We start from the raw sequence: 17,175 nt of genomic DNA on the forward strand, positions 1-17,175 counted from the left end.
CCAGAGAAAGAATTAACCTCGGGTGGATTTTAAATAACCCTTGCCACTTTGTCTACTAAAACATAGACAACTTTATACATTTAAGTGTATTTCATTTGAATAACTAAAAATATACTAAAGTTATTACCCTAATGCCTAGTACCAAGAAGACGGTATTTTTAAGTTCTTAGTTCAAATAGTTGGTGAACACTAGATGGCAGTGTAAACTGTTTCTAAAGGTGTGTTTGTATAGCAAGTACTAATCTTATGGTCCATAAAATGGAAGCTACAGTTATTTTGGGAAACTTAACCACACTGTGTAAACCTTCAGTGTCCAGCTCTTCCATGGGAATCCATTGTTGACTTCCCTCGGCCGTGAAAAGGCCTCCGGCTGCATGAAGGCTGTAAACGATGGTTTAGTTCAAGCCACCACCTCACCAGCCTATAGACCAGTGGTTCTCAACCTTGGCTGCACATTAGAATCACCTGGGAATCTTTTTAAAATCCTGATTTCTGGGCCTCATCCTCTGGAAATTCTGTTTCTTTGTTATGGGGTGGGGCCACAACATTAGTAACAAAGAAACAGAATTTCCGGAGGATGAGGCCCAGAAATCAGGATTTTAAAAAGATTCCCAGTGATTCTAATGTGCAGCCAAGGTTGAGAACCACCGCTATAGACCCAGTGTTTCGCTCTCAGCCAGGCTCAGCCTCTGCACCTGCGGCCACGTCCAGCCCACTGCCTGTGTTTGAACAGCCGTGAGCTAAGAATAGTTTTCACGTTTTTAAATGGCTAGGGAAGAACAATAAACTTCTCCACATATGAAAATTCTGTGAAATTCATGATTTCAGGGTCCGTTAATAACATGTTTCAGAGCAGCACCGTGCCCACTCGTGTGTGCATTTCTGTGACGGCCGAGTGGAGCGCTGGGGCAGACACACGGCCCTCAGTAATGTGTTTATGTCGGACCCTTTCAGAAAACGCCTGCGGAGCCCGCTCGAAATACCCAGGGTGATGCTCACTCAGCACCTAGTGAGGAGACTCAAATAAGACAATGCCGTTGAAATTTGGTGCAGAAAGAAAAAAGCAGCGGTTCAATAAAGGATTGCTGTGTCAGGGCGCTGCTCTGATTATAGCGGTGCCACCGAGGCAGTTCTCTCGCACAGCTCAGCCCCCACGCGTGCCAGTGTTCCCAGACCGCCAGGCCGGGCTCACGCCAAGGCCTTTCCTCGGACGCCCTCAGGAGAGCGGGCACTGCCTGAGCCGTCCCTGTGCCAGCCTCAGTGGCAGCGGACACTGGGCCTTCCTGGCTGTGCGCCCGAGGGTCAGGCAGAGCTGTGGCTCCTGAGGCTTTCCTAGCCTTGACCAATCGATCACCCGTTTCCTGGTCGCAGCCGGTCGTTGCCAGCTAATGTGCTCTGAGTTCCATTCCTGACCCTGTTTCAGTCCTTTTGAAAGAGCGAGGGCTTGGGGCCAGGCACACCTAGGAGCTGGCGTCAGCTCGCCGAGTGTTAACCATGTGTGTGCGTGCAGCTCACTTCACGGCCGTTCGCTTCTCTGTAAAACCTGGACAGTTTTTCACAAGGATTGAATGTGAGTGTTCTTGGCACACGTCAGTCCCTTGGTGGATAGAAATGGAGTTGGAACCCCATTTGACCTGTGATGCAGTTGGGGGTGATCACTGAAAAAAAGCGCCTCCGTCTCCTGCCAGACAGAGGGGGGGGGAGGGGGAGAAAGGTGGGAGGCAGGAGGCAGGCCAGCATGACGCCGTGCGTGCGGTACCGGTTTATCGCTAGTGAAATCTCGGGTGGCAGGCAGGGCTTGGGTCAGCGGGCGGTGGCCTTGATGCGGGCTCCTGAGTTAAACACTCACGCAGCAGGGGATGCCACTGAGCAGCCACGGCTCCTGGAGCGCAGAGAGCGGGCAGGTCCCTTTAGAGCCCGTGAGAGGAACGGAGCCGAGCCTCTGCTGTCCAAGCAGCAGGTCCCACAGGGGGCTGTGGATAGACGTGGGGCCACATTCCTGCCCGTCCCTCTGCCAGGTGGTCAGTCCGGGAGGCGGGAGGGAGGAGGCTGAGGAGGAGGCTGGGAGTCCTGGGGGACTCCTGCCCCAGAGCACGAGGACTAGGAAAGAAGCGTGGCCTCAATGCCCTAGATTCTCTCCAGACAGAGAGAGGCCGCCCTCCCTCCTCCCAGTCGGCGCTCCCGCCCAGGGCCTGACTGGGAGGCCTTTCTCTCTCCCTCCTGCCAGCGCTGTGCGGCCACGGCGCTCCAGCAGCATTTGGATGGGGTATGATGGTGGAATTGAAAGAACATGTTTAGAAATATTGCGTTCAGACCCATAAGGCTCTGTTAGTTGGACATAATTAGGAAGCTGTAATTTTTTCCATAATGTAGAGCTCAGACTTTATTGACCCATTTAATTTTTTTAATAATGACATTTTACTAGAGCAGAACAGCATGCAACCTAGGTCGCTTCTGGCTGGGTCTCTTGAATGATTTCATTTAAAAATAAGTTCCCACTTCTGGTGGATGGACCATTTCTGCAATATCCTGGCAACAAGACAACACCACGGGGGCAGGTGGCAGTGGGGGGGGGGGCTCTCTTGGTTTCTGCTGTTGTTACTAATAGAATAACCATACTGCTAATTTCCTATTTAAAAGGTTAACATAAAATGTGCCCTGAAGAAACATAACCTTTTAATTGAGTCATCAGTTTTATCGAATTAACCTTTAGGACTTTTCCATTTCACTGAGCTGAGGTGCCATTAAGTCAAAATATAGCAAAGGCGGATGTTAATCTAATGTTCTCAGAGTTAGTCATTTAGAGGTCTGCTCTGACCCCGGGGTGAGGAAGTGAGCAGCTCTCTTTGTCCTTGTCCCTGACCCTGCTACCCCAACCAGGAGCAGGGAGCAAGCCTGAACCCCGTACATGCCTTTGACTGGGAATTGAACCTGTGACCCTTAGTGTGCGGCCGATGCTCTAACCGCTGAGTACACCGCCAGGGCCAAAGCCACATTTTTAATGAGGGCTGCGTGCTCCAGCCGGACAGCTCCCAGGCCTGCGTCCCTCTCTCTGCGCGGCTGCTCCAGCTTGGCCTGTGCAGGCGCTTTTTCTGTCTGATGCCTTCCAAGTGCGGGTTCCCCTCCCTGACCGTCCTCTCACCTCTGAGCCTGGCCGGTCCCTCCCCTCCTTCAGTCTCAGCATGGCTGTCACTTGGGCAGGGAAGCTTATTTCCCTCACACCCACTGGGCTGCGTGACGTGCCCATCTGCTGCTGCCCTTTAATTTTGCCCCCACGCCACTCTCTTTCTTTTTAGCCATATCCTGTCTGAATATGGGAGGATGACAGACGCAGAGCGAGACCAGATAGACCAGGACGCGCAGACGTTCATGAGGACCTGCTCAGAAGCAATTCAGCAGCTGAGGAATCAAGGTGAGGTGTCCTGGGGCTCAGACACAGCCACGACCGTCCTGGGATCCTCACGGCATCACCAGTTACAGCTCCCTCTGGGCACCTGTTTAGATTCAGGTTTTAAAGCTTCCAAATCCTTCTTTTTCTGATCAATGTTTTAACGTAAGCAGATAAAAGTAATGAAAAGGCTGTAATCTAAGTTAAATAAACAGGACCTCTCCAAACAACTAAAAGCTGTCTAAGGGGCCAGGGTCAGAGAAGATGCGTGTGTGTGTGTGTGTGTGTGTGTGTGTGTGTGTGTGTGTGTGTCAGCCCTTAGCAATCACATAAGTCATTCTCTGTGCCCGTAGGGGTCTATGCTGACATAACCTAGAACAGTGGTTCTCAACCTTGGCTGCACATTAGAATCAGGCCCAGAAATCAGGAGTTTAAAAAGATTCCCAGGTGATTCTAATGTGCAGCCAAGGGTTGAGAACCACTGACCTAGAACATACACGGGAACCTAATAAAACCAGGAGCTAAGTGCCGAACCTTGTGACGGGCCCATTGACTCGGCCTTAGTCTCCGCATGTGTAAAGTAAGCACAGCCATGGCTGCCTGTAGATGGCGATGTCGGCGACTAGCAGTGATGGGTGTCACGTGCGAGCAGGTGCTCAGCTCTCAGTACCTGGGGCTGACCTGCCGGGGTCCAGGGCTCGGGCTTCGGAGATGCGAGTTCGCAGGAGGAAGGCATCCTGTGGCCAGGAGTCCAGGGAGGGTTGACCCGGTGAATGGCGGGGGGTGGGGGTTGGGGGGGTAGGACACACCGTCCCAGGCACTGGGAGTGTGTGGTCCGCTCTCAAGAAGTGGGCGCACCAAACACCATTCTTACGCGCTGCCAGACCGTCAGCTGTGTGACTGGTTTTTCTGCAGGCTCATCTCTCATCTTGTAGAGCCTGACGCTCTTACTCTTTTAAAAAGGCAGCTGCTCACGCCGCTCTTGTTCTGTAGCTGGGTTTTAAAATGCTTTCAGTGGAGAAACTCTAAGGAGGCGGACGCCTGGCTCTACAGCAGAGGTGCGTGCGTGCAGAGACCTGAGCCTTGCTTTCTGTTGCAGCCCACAAGGAGACACACTCGCAGCAAGTGAGGGAGCACAGGAGCGCCATCCTGGACTTCACCCAGGACTACCTGAGAAGTACGTCCTTGCCCTAGCGTCACGGGGGCGTTTCCGTGGATGAGATGCGCGCTCAGCTTTGCTGGCGGAAGACCACAGCGTCTCATTGTATTTGATGAGCCCTTTGCCCGAGAAGCCCTTTTAATCGCTCTGTGTTCTGGTGCTTCCCCTGCAACAGGAGTTTGCAAACTGTACTCAGAACAAAGAGCCATCCGCGTGAAACGAGTGGTGGATAAGAAGAGGCTGTGAGTATTGCTGGTGGGCCCTTCGTTAGCAGCAGTGATGGGGATGATGGCGTGGCGCTCGGGCTCTCCGGGGGCCGTGCGGAGTGCCTGCAGATGCGGGGCGGGCTCTGCGTGGGCCGTGCGGAGTGCCTGCAGATGCGGGGCGGGTTCTGCGTGGGCCGTGCGGAGTGCCTGCAGATGCGGCGGGCTCTGCGTGGGCTGTGCAGAGTGCCTGCAGATGCGGGGCGGGCTCTGCGTGGGCTGTGCAGAGTGCCTGCAGATGCAGGGCGGGTTCTGTGTGAGCCTGCGGAGTGCCTGCAGATGCGGGGCGGGCTCTGCGTGGGCCGTGCGGAGTGCCTGCAGATGCGGGGCGGGCTCTGTGTGGGCCGTGCGGAGTGCCTGCAGATGCGGGGCGGGCTCTGTGTGGGCCGTGCGGAGTGCCTGCAGATGCGGGGCGGGTTCTGTGTGAGCCTGCGGAGTGCCTGCAGATGCGGGGCAGCACTCGGGCTCTGTGTGGGCCGTGCGGAGTGCCTGCAGATGCGGGGCGGGCTCTGTGTGGGCCGTGCGGAGTGCCTGCAGATGCGGGACGGGCTCTGCGGGGGCCGTGCGGAGTGCCTGCAGATGCGGGGCAGGCTCTGCCGGGGCCGTGTGGAGTGCCTGCAGATGCGGGGCGGGCTCTGCGTGGGCCGTGCGGAGTGCCTGCAGATGCAGGGCGGGCGCTCGCTGAGCCTCAGTCGCTCACAGCAACCCCGGGAGGCGGGGCTGTTGTCTTGATTTTACGGGTGGGGAGGCTGCGGCTCACCCGAGGGTGCAGCCAGGCGGAGCTGAGGCCCTTGCAGTTTGTGCCTCTACCCATCTTGTTGTCTTAGTTCCTGAGGGAAGAGCCAAGCACTGCGGGCAGTGTCCCCGCCAGGCCTCAGGCATCTGCGCCATGCCCTGCACCCCCTACCCCCCACGTGCCCCGCTCCAGCACGGACCCGCTTAGGTGAGCACACAGAAGCCCCAGCAGGTATAATGAGTTGCCCGAGGCCTCACAGCCAGGATGCAGGCAGGCCCGACCCCAGTCTCCCGTGGTACCTGTCTGTCCCCCTTCTGTCCTCCCTGGGGGCTGGGGGCCAGCCCCTAGAGCCCCGGCTTGCATCCTGACGCACGTGGAGAGCTGGGTCCAAGCTCGACTCCTGGTCACGTCTAACTCGGGGGAGATTTTAGGGCGTTCTTTCAGAAGATACAGTACATAGTGTTTGGGGACAAATTTTCCTATTGTGTCGGGGTCCCAACACCACCCTCAGGCTTGGTGGCTTCCTGGAAGGACTTACAGGATTTGGCGTGCAGCCTGCCCGGGGCTGAGTCATCACAGTGCGACGGTGCAGAGCCAGCCGGGAGGGGCAGGCAGTGCGGGGAACAGGGGCACGCTCCAGAGTCCTCTCCAGGGGCAGCAGGCGTGGCTGTGACAGCTTGTGTGAAGCGTGGACGCCAGGGGGCTTAGTAGAGACTCACTGCTCGGGGATTGTCGTGGAGGCTGGTCAGGTGGGCACCTGCTGCCTGGCCACATGCCTCCCCACAGTTCAGCACACCGAGCCTTATCAGTCTGGGAGTCAAGTCCAGGTTCCCAGGCACCAGCCACGGGCCAGACTGCAAGTCGGCCGAGGTGAGCAGCCTCTGCCTGCTGTGGTGACTCTTCTGTACACGTGAGGCAGGTTTGGAACTGCAAATGCCAGCCCACCTGTGGAAGAGTGTGTGGATGCGCCGGGTTACCCGTCAGCAGGGACTGTAGTACACAGGCCCCGAGAGCACAGGAGAGCGGAGCCAGAGGCGACGTCTCGGCCTCACGGAGCTCAGAGGCAGCTGGGCTGCTGCATTAGCATGGAGAGTGAGCCAGCCTCACAGGGCATGTCATGTTAGTGAGGCAGCACCACGTTCAGGGGGGATGGAGCTACCAAGAAGCATGGCCTCGTGCCTCGGAGCCCAGGCTGCAGCCAGCCGCCTGTGTCCACATCCTGGCTCTCCGCGTACACGCTGTGTGGCTGTGGGAAGGTCACTCAGCTCCCCTGTGCCTTCCTCTCCTGTGTACGTGGAAGCCTTCACCCTGCCCACCTGGTTGGGTTGTTGTGAGAACGAGTGAGTTGGTGTAGGTGGAACACTGCATGAGCCGTCACTATGTGTTAATGTGCACTCTTATATACTGTTAAGCCTTTGTCATGGGTCAGGCAGTATATTAATTACCTCCTGTAACCCTCACAACCACTCTGTTAGTATTAGCAGCCTGTGGAAGTGGAGGCTCAGAGAACCTGGGACACTGCCCAGCATCACAGCTGGACTGAGATCTGAGCCTCGGGTAGGCGGGCAGCTTGCAGTGGGCTTGGTGTTGGTGTTGAGAGCACAGTGTCTGGGGAAGTGATGGGGAAGGCGCAGTTAGGCAATCTCCAGGCGTCTGGGAGGAGAGGGCGGCCCCTGGGGATGAGTGATTTACCATCGAGACGGCCTGGTTGCTGGCTCTCACCCCCCAGAGGGAGAGATTCCAGGCTCTGCTGCCTCGTGCCAGGCGGCCTGGCACTGAGACTTAACAAGCACCCAAGTAAAGCAAGAGGAGGCTTTGCTGCTGCCTCTCAGGGGAAGTTTTCTCAAATTAAAGTCAGTCAGGTGGGAACTGTTCTCATTTGGACGTGATGCACACCTTGTCTGCTGCCAGATATCTGTCCTGTGCCACTTACTCTGAGCACAGGCCCTGAGGAGGTACCTGTGGCCCTCACGATGGTCCACCTCCTAGCCCGTCCTCCCTCGCTCAGAAGGTGGTGCTGCCCTTCAGAAGTGTGCCCACCTGTGAGGGCAGGCTCCGGGGCGAAGGCCACTTTCGTTGCTTGTTCTGTGCAGTCGCCATGGACTGAGGTGTGTCCACTGCACAGGACGCGTTCACAGCTTACACCGCAGGGATCCACCCCAGAAGTTGGGTGACCCCTGAGCTGGAGATGAGCCACGATTACCTGTCAGTGTCAGATTGCCATCATGATTCCAGTGCTTACTCTACATCTCTGTACAGTCTCGTAGCAGAGCCGTGACAGCCAGCTCATTGGTCTGGTCTGGTCCGTGCACCACGCTGAGTACACTGGCCTGACAGCCTCCTCGCACACAGGATGCAACAGCTGAGCAGCGAGCGGACGGCTGCGGGGCTGGTGGCTGGGTAGGGTAGCATGAGGCTCCCTGTTCCCAGGAGTGCTGGGTGCCTGTGGCTGGTGTGAAAGCCACTTTTGAAATGATCGTGCCATCTTATTGCACGTCAGCCATGCCTTTTCCTACCCAGAGCCTTTACGGGGCCATAAAAGCAGTGCCGTGCCCGGTATATGAATGACTCTTCTCTAATGTCTGCATAGGGCTTTATTTCGGTTTGCAAGGAACTTCTCCCATGTGTTTTCTTGTTTCAAACTGAAAAATCCATTTCTCATCCTCTTTTCTATCTCCTGTTCTTTTAAAATGTTAACTAGGATCACGAGGTTCTCAGACAGGGGACCCAGAGACACGTGGGCCAGGTGGGAACTGCCGATGGCGGTGAGGAAGGTCCGCCTCCAGTCGGAGAGATTAACCTGAATAAATCACGGGCATAAACTGGTCTTTCCGACAACTTTTTTTAAATGGATTTTTTCAAATTGCCTCCACTAGATAATTTGTAGCTCCCCTGAGGGGTTTCGGTAGGCGTTCTGTGTGTAATCAGAAGTGTTTTTATCACTTAAGAGCAGGCACTGAACTTGGTCGGAGCCTGCCTGCCGCACTGCAGCCTTTGCTCATGTTCAGCTGGAGACTGGCCGTGGCGCACTCTGGACACAGCCTGGCAGGCAAAGGGAGCCCTTCGTGTAAAGTCAGTTAGCGTCGCCCTGTGAACAGTGCCGCCTGGCAGGTGGAGTGGGGCGGGGTGAGGGGTGTCCCGCGAAGGGGGCTCCCAGAGCAGGTCAGAGTGGGCGCAAGAGGAGGGCCTGCGCACCTGCGTGGGGAGGGTGGCGGTGGAGGTGCGGCCGGGTGTGCTCAGAGGACTGACCAGGTGTGAGCACTGTGAGGACCATGGAAGTCAGGTTTCTCACTCCCGGAGACCTGACAGGCGCAAAGCCAGCAGGAACCCTGTGGTGTTGGGTTAGAATGGAGGACTGGTGTGGGCTCATGGCTTGCAGTGTACATAGGTAGATATAGAAATGAATATGGCTGTCCGTGTGTGTGCACAGGTATGCAGGTGCATGCGTATGCTTCTAGCGCTGCAGCTGGGGGCCAGGACAGTGACCCCAGTGGCAATAGCATGGGCAGCATTCAGATCCTGGCTGTTCCATAGCTCTCAGCTTCCAGAACCCGGGCCCGGGAGAGATGGCTGACTCAGGCAGGCTGAGTATAAGATGAGCCAGAGAGCAAGGGAGGGCTCAGAGAAGGGGCGTGCGAGGGCACCAGCCATTGAAGGGGCTTCTCATGGCCACACTGGGGACACTTAGAGCATCCGCATCCATGGTGGCAGCCGATTGTCACCCACTGAGTTACGTAGGACCCCGGGCGCCCACCCCGACAGGAAGGAGTGAATGGACAGAGCGAAAGTTTGAAGTTGATAATGACCTAGAGTCCTCTTCATTACAAAGGGGAAAGGGAGGCCTTACGTGGGGAAGCCTGGCAGGCACCCCCGTCGCCAGGCGATCACAGTGGAATCAGCACAGCCTGGCAGGATGCGAGGGAAGAATGAATAGAAAGCACTTACGTTCATGCCGGAGATGCAGAGCCTGCACCCAGCCATAGGGAAGGCCCGGCACACTCCAAGCGAGGCTGTCCTACTGAGTAACAGGTCCTGGAGCAGAGAGGACTGAAGACGGTCCCAACCCCGGTGTCGATGGGAGTCCCCGGTTGAGTGCCGAGAGCGCTCTTGTGTTAGGAAACACCAGGATGCTCACAGGTGAAGGGCGTCGGGGGCCTGTCGCTTCCGATGGCCCTTGACCTGCAGCAGACTTTCTGTGATTGTTTCACAGCAAAACGAATAAAACCACCTCACGTGTGTTAGAGCGGTTCAGTAGTAAGAATTTGTAAAGCACTTACATTTGACATGGGACCTTTTTATCTACTATTTTGTCCAGTCTTTGCAACAGCTCTGAGTGATATATGATTGGCAGCCAGTTTTTCATGCACAGAGCGGTGGGAGGGGGAAGCCAGTTCTCTTCCCTGACACCCTGACGCGCACAGCGTGAGCCGGAGGTCCGGGTTTGTGCACAGTGCTCCCGACCCTCCGGCTGCCCCAATGGGCTCATCACGGCCTTCTCTGCCCGCAGGGGGATCGCAGTGCGTCTACAGCTCAGGGAGAGCTGGCATCTTTATGGTGTTTCTTTTTTCTACCCAAGAACGTCTGTTTTCTCATTTGTTGCAGTATATTTTGTATCTTTTAAGAACATCTTTTAGTTTTTCACATATGGGTTTTAAATTTTTTTTGTTAAGTAGTTAGTTTATGCTGCAGGGTTTTTTGGGTTTTTTAAATCTCTTATTGCTAGTTTTTTATTGTTTGTTTTGGCATTGCAAATGGAGAGTCTCTTTTTTTATATCTCCTAACTGTAAACCAGGCACTTTCCCACGAACATCTAAGTCATTTCTTTTGTGACTATAAGCAGTGCTGTGATGAATATCCTGTAACTATATCTCTGTGCATGTTTGTGATACTTAGAATAGCAGATTGCATTTCCCAGAGGTCACTGCACTAAACCTGCCCATCCCACACGCTCTTCTTAAGATGTGATGTTGTCGCTGTTCCCGGGGGAGGGTGGGTGAGAAGCACGGCCCCCTCCGGCCTCCTCCGGGGCCAGCTTCCCGAGGTCACCTCCCAGCCCAGCCACTTGCTCCCTGTGGCCGGGACAGGTCTCCTAACTTCCTCAGACCTCTGTTAAACTTCCTCAGACCTGCAAAAAGGTCATTAACACTAGTGCCTGCCTCCTGGGGTGGGTGGTATCACACTTACCCATGTGCAGGGCTCAGAGAATGCTCAGCACACAGTAAGCCTCAGTAAACATCAGCTGGCACTGTGCCGTCCTCGGTGTCGTTACACAGCTGTTTTCGTGCAGTCTCTGCCTGCTGCTGTGGGCTTGATCCCAGCTCTGTTTAGCGCTCTGCCTCTGATATCCATAGCGCTGTGTGGTTCCAGTACAGCTACTACAAGGCTCGGTGTTTCACAAGCAAAATTGTATCTGTTCCTGGCCCTTTACTGACAGGTATAAAGTGTCCACTCGTCCAACATGTATTTATTAAACGCTGAATGCCAGGCCCTCATCCGGGATCGATACACAGCAACAGGACTTAGAGCCCCACCTGCTCTCAGAGCACGCGTGTTGGGGTGGGACAGGCCGTGAACAGGAGCCGTGAGCAGGGGCGGGTGCCGGGGAGTGGACAGAGGCCTTTTGGGTAGGAAAGTGGGAGAAGGCCTCAGTGGGTGAGATGGGGCCGAGCCCGGCAGGTGGAGCACAGCCGTGGAGGAGCCGGGGCAGTGCCAGTGCGGCTCCTGAGGCAGGTTGGTCCATCCAGCGGACGTTCAAAGATGACCTTATGTTTAAGCTACTATACGACGTTGCTTGTATGTGTCATGTAACAGACGTGCGTGTGTGGTGTATTCGGCGACACTGCATTGCTGCACTTGTTGAACTGGAGGAGGCAGCCTTGCTGCTGCGTGTTGTGTGTGGTGTCAGTATGGGGGGCGGGTTCCTGCGGTCTTTGCTCCAGCACATGCTGACCGCCCCTCCCCTGCCCTCACCCTGCAGACGGTGAGCAGGCCCTTGGAATAAGTTCCCCCTAGTCCCCCTAGAGGGCGTCAGGGTGGTCCTTGGGCCAGAGGAGCAGCTCTGCTCTCAGGGGGCGCAGAACAAGCATGTCGGGCCCGTGTGGCTCCCTCCTGTTGTCGAGATGGAATGCTGTTGCCTAAGTGAATGCTATGGCGGCAATTCCTTTCAGAGCCAAACTGGAGCCAGAAGCAACCGCAAGGACAAGGGAACCCGGTTCTTCTGAGGAAGTTTCCCTGGACCCTTCGCAGGACTCTGGAGAGAAGCCGGTCGCTGAGGAACACGCAGGTAACAGTCCGATTCACAATCGTGCTTGCGTCCCTTCCAATGACCTGTTGGCAAAAACACCAAGCGGGCGAGCAGGCGCGCGGCCCGACAGGCGTGCTGTCTACGTTCCCGTAGAGCAGGGGGAACTGGAAGCGGCAGCCTTTCCCTGTCACAGCGGATCGTGTGGCCGCTCTGGGGACAGGGGAGAGGACCCCATCCCCGGGAGCTGGCGGGGCCCAGGAGGAAGGCTGACACTGCTGTGCCCCAGGGGGTGGGACTGGGCTCCATGAGGAGGAGACGTGGAGATCTCTGCTCAGGGGCTGGCGTGTCAGTCACAGGAAGGGGGTGCTGTGCACTGCTCCCGTGGCCTGGGGCACTGTCAGCAGTGGCCTGCGTGGAGCTGACCTCCGGCCTCGGGGTGGAGCAGCGCGAGGGGCGGGGGAAGCCCCGATTTTGAGGCACCGCCCTGTTTGCTGGGGCAGAGGGAACGCATGTCTAATACTCAGAGTGAAGAAAGCACTGTGGGCCAGCGAGGCACACGGCGGGTGGAGGGTGGGAATTAGGTCGGGAAGGGGTGGGGCCGGGGCCTGGCCTGTCTGCTGGCGTTGGGCCACCAGGAGGTCGGGCAGAGCACTGGCTGACCAAACGGCAGGCGGGCAGCATGGCCCAGGGGCCCAGGTGAGCCTGTTGTCTGAGCGGGAGCTCCCTGAACACGCTGGCCAGTCCCGCTCAGAGCTGGCTCTCGCTGGCTTCTGTGTTCCTAATTTTGTGTTCTTATCCTTAAAAGTATAGAAGTAAAAGCTCGACATGGATACGGTAATGAGGTCAAGCAGGGGACGCGGGCCCTGGGGACAGGTGGGATGAGGGAAATCACAGGTGTTCTCACCTGGATGTCATCTCAGAAAACATGTCCGCTTCCAAAGCTGCTTTCAGCCTGGCTTCTATTAACGTCTCTTATATGTAAATTGTGTAGGTATTTTACTTGTATATTACATACAATTATCTATACATGTGTCTTACCAATACGATAACAGTTCTGGCAAAAGCAGCCATGCAGCCATTATGTTAAGCCTTGCACAAAGTCGCAGGCGGCGTGTGTTTTTGTGATGTGACCCGAATACCCACCTGTGCGCATGGTCTGCCCAGTCGGCTTCTCTGCTCTGCTGTCACGGTGCTCCGCTGCCGGGTCGGTCTCAGAGCAGAAGCTCTCCTTTGTCCATCTTGAGGGCTGAGATCAGCCTTCGGGTACTTGGCAGCCCCCAGAGGCACCACTGACACCAGACAGAGTCACCTCTGGAAGCAGAGACCCCATCGTGGTCTCCACCAAGGAGGCGTGGTCCCTTCCGTCCTCTCCCCTCCCCCTCTCTCGTCCGCCGTGTAAAGTGCACGGGCCTCGGACCCGGCCCTGGGCAGGCAGCTCTGCTAGGAGCCTGTGCTCGGTGCTTCATGGAGGACACAGTTCTCCAGCACCCACGCCCAGGTCCGTGCTGAGCCGCCAGCCTGTGCGTGGGCCGGCACACGGTGCGTCATCCCCGTGAGAAACAGCAGCGAGTGGTCAGGGAGGGGAGCTGTGGTGCCGTGGGAGCGGGTCCTTGCAGTGAACCCTGTGCAGCGATTTAAAGGCTGTGGCAGATCTGGGTGGACCCGCACAGGATGGTCTGCGAGGTACGTGGGAAGTCATGGAAAGCACGTTTTAGAGCAGTGTGTGGCCACTGCGATCTTGTAGTAAAACAGACCACCACACGCAAAAGCATACCCTCGTTCTGGGGTGGGGTGGGGGGACAGGGAGTTGGTACCTGTTTGTGAATGTGCCTCGATAAAGTTTATGGGGCTGCATCAAAGCATAAGAGGATCCTTCCGGGAGAGGAATGGGAGGAGGGGTGGTTTGTTCCTGTACTCTGAGTACAGATGATTCTTTTACAATGAAAATGCCCATACATTTCGCAATCTTCAGAAAGCATAGGGAGGGGTGTGTTTTGAAGTAAAATAGCATGGGAAGGCTGGTCCGGAAGAATGGCTATTGGTTCACAACCATCACTGAAATCAGTGCAGTACGCATAGGTGCCCTCCACCCCCCCACACACACATGCACACACCCCCAACACACGTGCACACACACCAACATACGTGTACACACACACATCACACGTGCACACACAGATGCACACACCAAACACGTGCACACACGCACACATCACACACATGCACGCACACATCAACACACCAACACACACGTGCACACACATCAACAAATGTGTGTGCGCGCACCAACACACGTGCGCACCTGTGCACATCAACACACGTGCGCATGCACCAACACATGTGCACACACATCAACACACATGCACGCACTCGCACACCAACACACGTGCGCATGCACCAACACATGTGCACACACATCAACACACATGCACGCACTCGCACACCAACACACGTGCGCATGCACCAACACATGTGCACACACATCAACACACATGCACACACTCGCACACCAACACACGTGCGCATGCACCAACACATGTGCACACACATGTGCACACACCAACATACACACCAACACACGTGTGCACCCATGCACACAGCAACACACGTGCGCACACACATCAACACCCGTGCGCACACACCAACACACGTGCGCGCACACACATCAACACACGTGCGCGCACACAACACACGTGCACACACACACACACACACACACACGGGTCTAAACACAGTCCAGGAGCCAGGCTGCCGGGCCTGACTGTTGGCCGGCAGGTGACTGAAGATGGACGCCCGTGAGCTCCCTCCCTGGTTTCCATGTCTGCATCCTGCAGCCCGTTCTAAAATGAACATTTGTCTTCTGTTTATTTTTAACAGAAAAGATTCCAGCTGAAGCGCAGCCCGAGTTGGGAAGCTGGGGAGACGGCAAAGGCGAAGACGAGCTATCCCCAGAGGAAATACAGATGGTAACGCTGTTCTTTCCTGCGCACTCGGTTTCAACCCGTTCGCAAGACTTTTATTCAGTAGAAAGTTGTCCTGCACGCCCTTGCCCTGTACACCAAGTTTTAAAAGTTTTAACTATTTTAGATACAACTTATCCACTAGATTTCCTAATTCTTAGTTTGCTTTGTATATATTTTAAATTTGCAGTCGCATACTTAAAGGAGAAATTGCCTTGGAATAATGTTAGATATCTTTTCAGCAGCAGTAAAATGTCTTCAAGACTAAATGGTGTTTTGTAGTTGGTGCTCTGGCGCCTCTTACTTGTGTGAATCGTTGGTGCCGTGGTAACGTGAAGAAAGCATATAATGACTGAACGATGCCAGGAGTAACATCTTTTAGTTCCCTGCCCTCTAGCTGCCAGTTTGCCAGCTGGGCGAGTTCCCAGAGAAAGTGCCGGAAGCCTTCCTGAGACCTGGTGTCAGTGGGTGCTATCGGCAGCGCGGCCTTTCCCCGCTCGCCTGAGCCCGCCAGGCCTCACTGAGGGGCTGCCCTGCGCTCGGCTGGGGAGGCAGGTTTGGTTTTCAACCACAGCCTGAATGTGGCCGCCCTGGAGTGCGGGCCGCTGTCCAGACAGGCGCTGGCCCCTGGCAGACCTCTCCAGTCCTGTCCCCTGCGCCCAGAGGATGCTGCTCCCCAGGTGGCCTCAGGAACCCAGGCTTCTGTGCAGGCCCTGCTGGGCACGTGTCTTTGGCTGCAGCGCTTTTGAGACCTGAGTGTGATCTCATGTTTAATGTGTTTGTTTCCTTGCAGTTTGAACAAGAAAATCAGCGCCTCATCGGTGAAATGAACAGCCTGTTCGACGAAGTGAGGTATGTGTGCAGTTCCTGCCGGCTCGTGGCCTCGTTACAACTCCAGAACCGGGACCTTTTCCACTTCCTGTGGGCCTCCTAGTCCTTCCTTCCAGACAGCTCCACCAGCTGCCCCTGCTCTTCCCCCAAGTCCCCTCCTGCCCCTCAGCTGGCCTGGGAGGAGCCAGGAACATCTCTGCTTCGCCTGGGCTGGAGCCCCGCTTGCTGCCCACAGCCTCTCGCCTCTTGCCCCTGTCACTGCTTGTGCTGGGACAGCGTTACCTCCAGTGCCCTGTCCACCCAGCCCACCCCTGCTGCCCCTGACACGGGGAAGGCACCACCCCCGGTAGGGTGCTCTCAGACAGGCCAGAGGGGGTTCCCCTTCCCACAGGGAGTGGCCAAGGTAAATACACCCTCCCCTGACCCCCGGATCAGTAAGGGGTTCTCAACATCTTCTCACGTTTTCTCCGACTCCCTCCATGTGTCACTGGGCACAGTCTAGGCCAGCCGTGGGCAAACTACGGCCCGTGGGCCAGATCCAGCCCGTTTGAAATGAATAAAACTAAAAAAAAAAAAGACCGTACCCTTTTATGTAATGATGTTTACTTTGAATTTATATTAGTTCACACAAACACTCCATCCATGCTTTTGTTCCGGCCCTCCGGTCCAGTTTAAGAACCCATTGTGGCCCTCGAGTCAAAAAGTTTGCCCACCCCTGGCTAGGCGCAGGCCTGACAGGCTTTGCTTTCCGTAACTGGGCGCAGCCACATGCTCCTGGCCCCACCCTCTGGCCCAGAGGCAGGGCACACGGATCTGCTTACACGGGAGGGCGATTTCCAACAGCCCGACGCACCCCACTGGGCTGCAGACATTCAGGGGAACTGCCCGCCCCTTCCCCAGCCTGGCGTGGTGACCCCTCCTCTCTCACCAGTGGCAAAGTGTCCCCCTCCCTCTCACACATCTTCACCTAAAAGAGATTTCTTTAGAATTGTGTGACCTTCCTGTGAAGATTACCAAGTACTAATAGTGAATCTATGATCTCTTTTTTTAATGAAGGCAAATTGAAGGGAAAGTGGTTGAAATTTCCAGACTCCAGGAGATATTCACAGAGAAGGTTTTACAGCAGGTAAGAAGACAGCTGTCTTAGGGGAAGAGAGGAAGGTCCTGAGCGCTCGGGGCACCGCCGAAGGGGTCTGTCTGGGGCTGTGCCTGCGGCCAGTGCTGCTGAGGGTGCATTCAAGGCAGAGCTCCTGGCCACGGCCTCTCGGTCTCCGGGAAGCTCTCCACGTGGACCCCGGCTGGCCCAGGCCCGTGCCACGGGGCCGGGAGGGAGTGCGTGGTCTCCGCTCCGCAGGCCCTCAGCCGGCAGGGCAGCCCCTCCGAGTATGGCTTTCGCATCTAGAAAATGGGGTGGCCGCGGTCAAGGTCAGTGATAAACTGCGGAAAGTGTCCAGCCGGCACCGGCCGATAGGTAGTATCCTTTTAACCAGCAGTGACACGGCCGACCCGGCCCTCCAGGTGCCGCCCCGGCCGCCTCAGCTGCGCGGCCCCCCGGGGGGCTGGGGTTCTCATCCGTGGTTTCCGGGCCGTATCT

At 56.1% G+C, this 17,175-nt stretch overlaps 1 protein-coding gene across 1 annotated transcript in view; it reads left to right on the forward strand.

Moving 5' to 3' along the window:
• STX18 (syntaxin 18) overlaps window positions 1-17,175 on the forward strand; it is an 81,883-nt gene that overhangs the window by 62,153 nt on the left and 2,555 nt on the right. Inside the window, exons 3-9 of the mRNA XM_006106066.3 lie at window positions 3,297-3,412; window positions 4,488-4,565; window positions 4,723-4,789; window positions 11,714-11,829; window positions 14,668-14,756; window positions 15,544-15,602; window positions 16,638-16,707. Of these exons, the coding sequence (XP_006106128.1) occupies window positions 3,297-3,412; window positions 4,488-4,565; window positions 4,723-4,789; window positions 11,714-11,829; window positions 14,668-14,756; window positions 15,544-15,602; window positions 16,638-16,707 (595 nt within the window). The remainder of the gene's footprint in view (window positions 1-3,296; window positions 3,413-4,487; window positions 4,566-4,722; window positions 4,790-11,713; window positions 11,830-14,667; window positions 14,757-15,543; window positions 15,603-16,637; window positions 16,708-17,175) is intronic.

The sequence above is a fragment of the Myotis lucifugus genome, unplaced genomic scaffold (assembly GCF_000147115.1).
Source record: "Myotis lucifugus unplaced genomic scaffold, Myoluc2.0 scaffold_762, whole genome shotgun sequence".
Taxonomy (NCBI): domain Eukaryota; kingdom Metazoa; phylum Chordata; class Mammalia; order Chiroptera; family Vespertilionidae; genus Myotis; species Myotis lucifugus.